Source organism: Alosa alosa, chromosome 22, assembly GCF_017589495.1.
Source record: "Alosa alosa isolate M-15738 ecotype Scorff River chromosome 22, AALO_Geno_1.1, whole genome shotgun sequence".
NCBI lineage: Eukaryota > Metazoa > Chordata > Actinopteri > Clupeiformes > Clupeidae > Alosa > Alosa alosa.
The window spans coordinates 16237917-16248078 of record NC_063210.1 but is presented as its reverse complement, the minus strand read 5'-3'; the positions used below and the strand labels follow the sequence as shown (position 1 = coordinate 16248078).

Sequence of the window (10162 nt, the reverse complement as noted above, 5' to 3'; positions counted from 1 at the left end):
AAGAGAGAGAGAGAGAGAGAAAGGGCAAAAAAAAACCTGTGGAATGCCCAGAAGGACGATCCAGTGAGGAGGACCGTCGAGGGCCCCCAGAAACGCCCGGATTGGAGTCCTTTCCTGCGGCCATCCCTATAAGGCTGTGCTGGAGCACGGGAGCAGTGTGGAGAGTGGCCCCGGCTCCATGTTTGGTGTGTGGGAGGAGGCAGCGGGGGGGGCCGGGAGGCCGGGGCTTCTTAAGAGCCGGCCCGGTCAGCCTGTGGCACACCATCACCAAGTGGCTAAACCCCCCGCCCCGGCTCGGCACTGTCAGGGTAAGTCCTGCTCCCTCTCCATCCATCGCACTGCATCGCATCGCATCTCTCTCTCTCCCTCCCTCCATCTATCTCTCTCTCCCCCTCCCTCCATCTATCTCTCTCTCCCTCCCTCCATCTCTCTCTCTCTCCCTCCCTCCATCTATCTCTCTGTTTCTCTCTCATTCTCTGTCTCTTTCTCCCTCCATCACTTTCAGCCACATTATATCCCTCTATCTCATCTCTCTCTCTCTCTCTCTCTCTCTTATTCTATTTATTCTTGTCTTTTCAGGACCTGTTGAATCTCTCTGCTTGTCATGTTACATTAGCAGACATGACTGGGGTGTGGCTCTGGATAAACAAATTTGTAACTGCAAATTGCAATTTACCGACAACCAGTAAATTATTTACTTTCAAGTTTTGTTTTGGGGGTTTTTGGAAAGTGTTTAGCAGTGCTTAAGTGATTTGAAAGAGACACAAGGATTCTTCACCTGGTGTTTGTCAAGTGAAGCTGCTTCCAAAGGAGCTTTTAATCCCACCACAAGCCTGGATGTGGAGCCAGTGATGCCGCAGGCAGGGTGTTGAGGTGAAGCTCAGTGGCTGTTGATGTTGGAAAGTGAAATGAGTCGTGTCTTGGGAGCTGCTTGCGCAAGTCCCTTTGATCTTGAGAGACGTCCTTAAATTGCACAACATGCTGCACTTGTTGTTTTTTCTCCTATTGTATACAAAAAAGAGGCCTGAGCTGCCAGTGCTTTGTTGTTTTAAGAGTAAGGAGAGACAGGGCACACAAAAACAGCAACAGTCTTCTGTCAAATGAGATGTATTAATCTCTGAGGAAGTGCCTGAATGCTTTGAGCCAGCCAGGGCCATGTGTGTATGTTAGTGTGTGTGTGTGTGCAAATTGGAAGGGAAATTTGAAAAAATAAGTTTTGTCCAAGTGTGCAGCCTCTCTCTCTCTCTCCCTCTCTCTCTCTCTCACCGCCAACTCATGGTTTGCAAGGGAAGCACTAGACTGAGCTCAGGACATTGGCCCCTTTTGATTTGGAAGGTTTATGACTAAATATGGTTCTCCAGGATTCCAGCGTAGGCCTCAGTGAGAGAGACTGCCCTCTCCCACCCATCCCTTCCTCTCTCTCTCTCTCTCTCTCTCTCTCTCGCTCTCTCTCCTTGCTTGTTCTCTCTCACTTTTTTTCTCTCTCTTTTGTCGTCAGCTGGTGTAAGCAAGCAATGAAGGCTAGGCAGGGAGGGCAAGGGAGAGGGAGGGAGGGAAGGAGGGAGTGAGGGAGGGAGGGAGCAAGGGAGTCTGTTTGTGTGTATGTAGTCCATAGACAGCCATGATCCCCATCACTTCCAAATTAGGAAGTTTTTTCCCATGGCCCAGAGTTCATTCATTTGGGACTTTAATGTAAGCTTGTCAAGGGCAGCCGGCGGATTTTTTGACATGCTTTACATAGCTGGGATTAATAGTGTTTCATATTCTATAGGAATTAACCTGATTTTTGCAGAAATGGGCTGTGGATATCTGGTGGTATATTTCCTAGATTCTGATTCAATTCAGTTCCATTTTACTCAGGTTTAAACTTTTTATGCATCCTTTTTAGGAACTGGTTTTGGTTGTAGTTGCTTGTAGTAGCACGACTGGTAATTTTCATCATTTTCTGTGCTGAAGGTGTGGTCACACACACACACACACACACACACACACACACACACACACACACACACACACAGACACACATACACACACACACACCAGCACATACACATAGACACCAGATCTATTTGATTCTATTTTAACTATTACATTTGAATACTGTTTCTGGTCTACTCCAGTTTATTTTATGGCACTACAGATTAATCATCTGAGCCTTAGGGATGGTTGACCCCGACTCTGTCCCCGAATACCAGCTGTGGTTAACCTCTGTCTGCCCTGTATGTGCCAGCTGGTGTTAACCCTCTCTCTTCCCCTGTGTGTGTGTGTGTGTGTGTGTGTGTGTATGTGTGTGTGTGTGTGTGTGTGTGTGTGTGTGTGTGTGTGTGTGTGTGTGTGTGTGTGTCTGTCTGTGTGTGTGTACATGTGTGTGCACGTCTGCAGTGATTGTCTCGTGGGAGATTGAAGAAGAAGGAGCCCTCGATTGAAAGATGTGTGACGACGAAGAAAGCACTGCCCTTGTGTGTGACAACGGCTCCGGTCTGTGCAAGGCAGGCTTCGCCGGGGATGATGCCCCCCGTGCCGTCTTCCCCTCCATCGTGGGTCGTGGGTGAGGCTCGCCCCAGACACCAGGTTTCCCATGAGGCTCTGAGCCTTGCCCCAGACTGGACACTTTTGTTTTCATTTTGTAACACCAGTTTTCCCATGCATGGATTGAGCCTTGCCCCAGACTTTCAGTGGAGATTTTCACTTCTGTTTATATATAGTATTATTGGGGGGGGGCTCTCTGGGGGGCCCCTGTCAGTGCTGGACCCTTAGAATCATCCTACCCCACCCACCCCCCCACCCCACCCTGGCGGCACCCCTGGTTGTTTGTCCAACTGTCTGCAGTCAGGGACAGGAATAATACACCTGCCATGAAATGTATGTACTGTACATCATGTTCCTAGCAAGCACCTACTAGTACCTAAGCTTGCTCTTGAGTGTTTTTAAAGGTTCTAAATGCATCATATTGTAGCCCTGTTGTAAGACAAAATTCTTTGCATTTAAAATACGGAAGGAAAGTACAGGAATTTGGAGGAATTTGTTATTGCACTTTCTAAAAATATTGTTGGCCTTTTAAATGACATTTTAGCCATTTTAAAACACCAACAAATGAAAGGATTTGCTTAGTAGTGAGAGTAGTCGGGTCAAACAAATACGAGTGTGTTTCTTGGCTTGTTCCTCGGGAAGTCTTTGGCGTTTCCCAGTAAAGCTTCCCACTGTGTCTGACACACCAAGGTCAACCATCACAACAGTGTCTGTGTCTGAGACCCACTTGAGAATCATTTCAAAGCTAACTCCAGTCCACTTCCTGCTAGCAAACGTAGCCCCATCCCTCTCAAGGAGCAAGAAAGAACGTGTATTTTTGCCTTTGTTCTGTGGGAAATATCTTTGAGCATGTTCTTTTAGTGTTTTGATTTGCTTATGATGGTTGGTTGTGGGCTTGACCCGCGTGAGTGCTTTGTCTTGCGTGTTCAAAGTGGGAACATCTCTGTATCGTTCGTGAGAACTTCATAGCAATCCGCGGGATATTCTCTTGGGTGAAATCCACTTCTTAAGCTACCGCTTGATGTCTGCCTTGATGGGCAATTTTTTTCTTGAGAGGGTGATGTGTTTTAACCCTCTTGTCTGTGTTTGTGTCCGTCCACAGGGTGTGATGGTGGGCATGGGTCAGAAGGACAGTTATGTGGGTGACGAGGCTCAGAGCAAGAGAGGTATCCTGACACTCAAGTACCCCATCGAGCACGGCATCATCACAAACTGGGACGACATGGAGAAGGTGGGCCTACACGCACACACACACACACACACACACACACACAGGGTGGGGTGTTTTCACTGGTCCCTACTTGAGGCATGATGGAGAGATCCACAGTATCTACAGTTCTTCAGGGAACCTTTTTCCAACTTCTCCAAAGGGTCATTGTCATAAAACAAATACCAGGCGAAAGAGCGATTAAAGTAAACAGTCACCGGAACTTCTAAGAGGAAGCTTCTAAGTGTTTATAATTCTTTGAATTAGTGAATCCACTTACTAGCCAGGGAGCTTTTGCTGTTTTTGAATCTGACGTTGCCATGGTGTGGGCTTTAAATGCAGATGGAATCACTTAATAAATTCCTTCATCGCACTGATAGTCTTTCTGTATACAACAAGTACCCCTGTAAATGGGTGAATGTAAGCCAAAGCTACACATATTTGAACTGACTCTGTGTCTAAAAATAGGTAAACTCCACCACTTACACCATTACCCTCTTAGCCATTCTCTTCATAACAGCGTCCCCCTGGGTATCCCAGAATTCCCCTCAATTGCTTCTCCATCTTCACTGAGTTGATAACAGATAACAATGAGTCATCCGTGGGCCATGTAAATACACACACACACACACACACACACACACACAGACCCCTCATGGTGGCTTAGCTAACGCCTGTTTGGTGTGTGTTTACTGGCATGTCAGAGTTTGTAGCGGCCTGCTGTCTGAAAAGAGATGGGTCTGACTCATAGAGCCGCAGAGCGAGATAAATCAGTCATGCTGTTGTTATCATAGCAGATGGATGGCACCGATGGTGCTGTTTTCGGAGCTCACTGAGTGAAGTAGCAACTCGTCTCTTCCCAAATCTGATTGTCAATCCACATTATGCATTCCTTTGAGTGCTGTTACCGTGACCCATGAGGCGTTGTTTTAGAAGCACACTTGCCAAAAATCGTAGCACAAACACGGCAAAATAGCACGGGCAGTCATTTGCAAAAGTTGTCAGTCAGTCAACAAGGGACTGGCCCAGAAAGCAAGTAACTGAGAAGAGTCCAGGTCTCTTCTGGGCCGAGACGAGACCGGATCTGGGCCGAGTGTTCTCTTGTTGCTCCGCTCCCATCTGGGACAATGTCAGTTTTGGCACGGGGAGGAACGTTAAATCTGTTCACACAAGCTGATTCAGGGAACACATGCTTCAGTTCTCTCCATGGCGTGTGGGTGGGTTGTTTGGTGTGAACACTAAGCATTGTGTGTGTGTGTGTGTGTGTGTGTGTGTGTGACTGTTTGTGTGTTTTATTTGACTTTGTGTATCTTTATGTGTATAACTCTCTTTCTCTCTCTCTCTCTCTCTCTTTCTCTCTGTGTGTTTGTCAGATTTGGCATCATTCCTTCTACAATGAGTTGCGTGTGGCCCCTGAGGAGCACCCCACCCTGCTCACTGAGGCCCCCCTGAACCCCAAAGCCAACAGGGAGAAGATGACCCAGGTAAGAGTGGCAGATCATCACCCCAGCCACACCAGTAATCTACAATCGCAGTTGTGATTCATAGCATTTGAAATTATAGAAACGTGTACGTGTGGACACATTCTTATCACAAGATGCTCTTAACAAAATAATTCAATTCAATTCAATTCTAGTTTCTATATTTATATATATTTATATCACGTTTCATATGGCATACACGGTCCCAATGCGCTTTTAGGAAAAATATAGAAAAACACTACCATGTGAGGGTGGTTTAAATAGACATTAAAACACATTAAAAGTAAAATTAACTGAAAGTACAACATCCAGTAGTTCAAATGATAATAGAAATAAAAATGAAAGTTGTCGCATAATAACATCATGAAGAATCTGGCACTGACACCTGCGGTTTCTGTCTATCTTCTAGATCATGTTTGAGACCTTCAACGTACCAGCCATGTATGTAGCTATCCAAGCCGTGCTGTCCCTCTACGCCTCTGGTCGCACAACAGGTCAGTCAGTAATGCAGATGTAGTGTGAGTGTATTTATTTGCCTTTTAATGTCTTGTCCTCTGTGTGACTGGAGTCCTCTTCATTGCCTCTAATATGAACTCCCTCATGAAGTTCTCCACTGACCACCATGCCCCACACGTCGGCGTTTGTTCACAGGCATTGTCCTCGACTCTGGTGATGGTGTCACCCACAACGTGCCCATTTACGAGGGCTATGCCCTTCCCCATGCCATCATGCGCTTGGACCTGGCTGGCCGTGATCTCACCGACTACCTCATGAAGATCCTGACGGAACGTGGCTACTCGTTTGTGACCACTGGTGAGTGGAGTTGTCGCCGTGCTGATCAGATGGTACCAGCCCTGAGTAGTTTTAAGTGATGGCTGACAAAGATGGTACCGGTATATAGTTTAAATTCCATCCCATCTGGGTGGATGAAATTGATTTGAAACGGTAATGTACTATATTGATTTCATCTTATATTCAGTGTTTGCATTTCCAGGTTTACCAGGTGTCATGATTTTGACAACTGTTCACCAAATCTCTCTTGTTTTTCACCACCTACAGCGGAGAGAGAAATTGTCCGTGACATCAAGGAGAAGCTGTGCTACGTGGCTCTTGACTTTGAGAATGAGATGGCCACTGCCGCCTCCTCCTCCTCCCTGGAGAAGAGCTACGAGCTCCCTGACGGACAGGTCATCACCATTGGCAACGAGAGGTTCCGCTGCCCTGAAACCCTCTTCCAGCCTTCCTTCATTGGTAATGTGGCTCCCCTTTTCCTGTTCCTCTCTTCCTCACACTATAGCTCTATCCAAAGACTTGTCTTTCTCTAACTCAGGAAAAAAAGCTTGGCTTTTAACAGATTTGCATAACACAACCATATTTTGATCACCTCTAATCCTAATCCTAACCCTAATTTGTTATGACAAAAAACGAATGACACTTAATGATGACACTATGACGTTCTGTCATAAACATTTATGACTTGTTTATGACATGTTCATGACAGTGTCATGTCACTCATGTCGATACTGTCAAGTGTAACTATTTTTTTTCCCTTAATAATTGGCATGGAGTGTTTTCTGTTGGTTCACTACTCAATTCTGACTTCTGAAAATCCTCCCCAGGTATGGAGTCTGCTGGTATCCATGAAACCACTTACAACAGCATCATGAAGTGTGACATTGACATCCGCAAGGACCTGTACGCCAACAACGTCCTGTCTGGTGGCACCACCATGTACCCTGGCATTGCTGACCGCATGCAGAAAGAGATCACCGCCCTGGCCCCCAGCACCATGAAGATCAAGGTCAGTCTCTGATCCCTAATTCCTCTCTGCCTCTCACATACACACTTTGCCGATCGCACCATGCAAGGCCAGCATGTGCTGTAGGTATTACAGACATTTTAAAATGTTTCTGGTTGTAACCATTGTGTTATTCACTTGAGTTGTAGTCTGTGCAGCCATGTGCAAAACAATACTGCACCAAAACAAATCTGAGAAAATATTGTAATGTAGAAGCTAAGATAAAAAGTTGAACTCGCTGCACAATAACTTTTCACATCAGTAGCTCAGGTGCTGTTAAATGCTGAACTGAGCTGTATTTGATCTCTCTGCTCCGTGTCTATCTACCCAGATCATCGCCCCTCCTGAGCGGAAGTACTCTGTCTGGATCGGTGGCTCCATCCTGGCATCCCTCTCCACCTTCCAGCAGATGTGGATCAGCAAACAGGAGTACGACGAAGCCGGCCCCTCTATCGTGCATCGCAAGTGCTTCTAAGTGCACCCAGACCCACCCCTCCCACCCCCACCTCTACCCCCTACCCAGTCCTACTCCCGCCCAAACCACCGCGTCTTTCCCCCTGCCCCCCAACCCCCCCACCCCACTTCTAATGTCTTTTGCTCTTGCTCTATAGCCTGTAAACTGTGAACGCAGAGTCCTCCCCCCTCCCTCACCCCCAACCCTGTGCCCCCCCCCCCATTCTCCCCTTCTGTGTCATCTTTGCACTGCCCTCACCTGTGTGAATGTGTTTTTTTTTTCCCTCTCGTTTTAATGTTTTTGTTTTGTTGTTGTTTTGGACGAATAAAAGACAACCAAAAATGCTTGAAAGGTGCTGCCGATAAGAAATTGTTGGGGACTTTTTTTTTTTTTTCCTGTGGGGTATGTGAGGAGGCTTGATAAGAATCTGGACTGGCTCGGAGAGGGGGAGGGGGGAGAGGGAGGGGGGTGTTAGTCACAGAGGGTGGCCTGCTCTGGTTCTGATCTCAACCAAATCTGGCCCACGACTGGCCCGGCTCCTTTCCAGAGTCAACTGTGATCTGGGGCATATGGCAGTTGCTGTAACTATACAGTTGCAGTGTTCCGGCTCTCTTGTGCAGTTCTGAAGGGGTGCTCCTCTTGAGCTCCCTCTAGTGTTCCACGAGCGACACTGTACCCCGGCCGCTTTCTCTCGATGTGCGGTTGAAGCCTTGCATGTGCTCTTTCACCACTGTAAGCTTTTGAGTTTGGAAAGGCAGGTGTTGTGAGAATGTTATCATTCTGATTGCCCCAGGAAAAAAAAATAATAATAATAAAAGCTCTGCTAAAAAGGAATTTGACTGGACAATTTTTTTTATCAACTTGTCAAACTTGTTTTAGGCAAATGTAATAGCTTTGCATTGTCATAGATACGGCCATGTTAGCATTTTTAGTGTCAAAGAAATCTTATTGCTTAAGTGTATTTGCTTACAGTTAAGTGGAATATATATTTTGACATTAATGACACCACAACTAATCTGTTCCCTACTTGAGGTAATCTGAGACAATCCTCAGCCCAGTTCCTCTCATAAATACAAGCGTGAGTGGTTACTGGCAAAGCCAATCTTGGCATTCATCATAACCTGCATGACAAACTGGACTAACCCTTATATGAGACATATTACTCGAGACCACCTCACATCATCATGATCAATCAACATACTGCTCTTGAGTCTATTTAATCACCTTGCACGTTTCGTTAAAACAGAATGATCAGAAAAAGGAGACCAAACGCTGGAGGACATGTTTTTTTAACCAACCGTTCTTTAATAACAAATTGTCAGTGGAAAAAAGGTATCCATGACGATATCCTTAATGCACATTCTAAGCATGTGTGTCGCACAAGACCAACCTCCGACATTCATTCCTCACACAGGGAGCAGCAGACATAGATAGATATGACACAAAGTCTCCTCCAGCAACACACCTTTAGACAATGTTTTACCCCCTCCCCCCACCCAACACAACACTACTATACAACACTACACAGCTGCACAACAGAGACCTTCATAAACAATCAAACTAATGAAAACAAGAGTAAAACAGGGGGAAGAAAAGATAACATCATTCTTTAAACAACTGACACTATAGCCACAAGAGCCATTTGTTTATTTCGCTTTGAGGTTTTGCTTCACACACACACACACACACACACACACTCAACCACCTAAAAATCTACAGTTATACGTCTGAGGGAAAAAAAACAGCAATAAAATATATAATGAAGATTGTTCAATGGCGGTATTTGAAATACGGTATTTTGAGTAGGAGTGTGGCTGTCGGTATACTGATGATGTGATTTCTGAGTGTGTGTGTGTATATGTGTGTGTGTGTGTTGGGGGACCTGAGTTCTGGTAGGGAGTGGGGGAGTGTGTGGTAGGGCTGGACTACAGATATGGGGGTAACAAAGGAACAGCTTTTTCCATTAAGGCCTTTAGGGGTTTTTGTCTGAAAACTCCTTTGGTTTTGTGTGTGCGTGTGTGTGTGTGTGTGTGTGTGTGTGTGTGTGTGTGTGTGTGTGTGTGTTCGTTGTCTGTGTTTTCTTGATCATTCTCACACATTTTCTCCCAACTTAAGCAATCATACCACCAGAAGGCCAGACATACCTGTGTGCTTGGCTTGAGAAGTGAACAACATAAAGAGCTTGATACTAACACAGAACTTTAAAATGCATCTACAACATCACTTAACACTAAGGAGAAAAAAACACACACACATTCTTCACTACAAACAAAATATGGCAAAAGGGAATAAAGACTATAACTGTGTAACTGACTAGATCATCCGATATGGCTCAGCGAAGTCTGGTGACGGTACCATTCACATCCTGACATCTTATTGAGTTCTCTCCATTATTGACTGGGAGACTGTTGGCCACTAACCAATTTCACAGACAAAGTAGAAAGTAAAAATGCCAAAATGTCTTCAAGTTTTTAGACCAGCCCAAAACCACAGGCTGAATACTGAAAATTATTGAATGGTCAACACATCAATGTCTACAAACTCAAGTCTTCAACTCGGCTTCGTGTACAGATAATGAAGTCAATCGGCTTGTCCTTCTGAAGGCATCGATAAAAATCACCATAGCTTTTCTGGCACTTTCCAATGGATCTACAACGCCATCTGGTGTTCAAATGAAAACCTGCATATATTTG

General features: G+C 45.5%; 1 protein-coding gene across 1 annotated transcript; it reads left to right on the top strand.

Annotated features, from left to right (window-relative positions):
- Positions 1 to 187: 187 nt before the first annotated feature.
- Positions 188 to 8303, top strand: acta2 (actin alpha 2, smooth muscle). Its single transcript, XM_048232652.1, has 9 exons — positions 188 to 308; positions 2383 to 2571; positions 3632 to 3760; positions 5110 to 5220; positions 5627 to 5711; positions 5869 to 6030; positions 6277 to 6468; positions 6837 to 7018; positions 7347 to 8303. The coding sequence occupies exons 2-9, from the start codon at positions 2506 to 2508 to the stop codon at positions 7488 to 7490; spliced, it is 1071 nt and encodes a 356-aa protein (XP_048088609.1). The 5' UTR covers positions 188 to 308; positions 2383 to 2505; the 3' UTR covers positions 7491 to 8303.
- The last annotated feature ends 1859 nt before the right edge of the window (positions 8304 to 10162 follow it).

Coding starts and splice junctions, on each gene's coding strand:
- acta2 (XM_048232652.1), top strand. CDS start 2,506: ATGATGCCCCCCGTGCCGTCTTCCCCTCCATCGTGGGTCGTGGGTGAG. Junction 3,761..5,109: donor ACTGGGACGACATGGAGAAG/GTGGGCCTACAC, acceptor TGTGTTTGTCAG/ATTTGGCATCATTCCTTCTA. Junction 6,469..6,836: donor CTTCCAGCCTTCCTTCATTG/GTAATGTGGCTC, acceptor AATCCTCCCCAG/GTATGGAGTCTGCTGGTATC.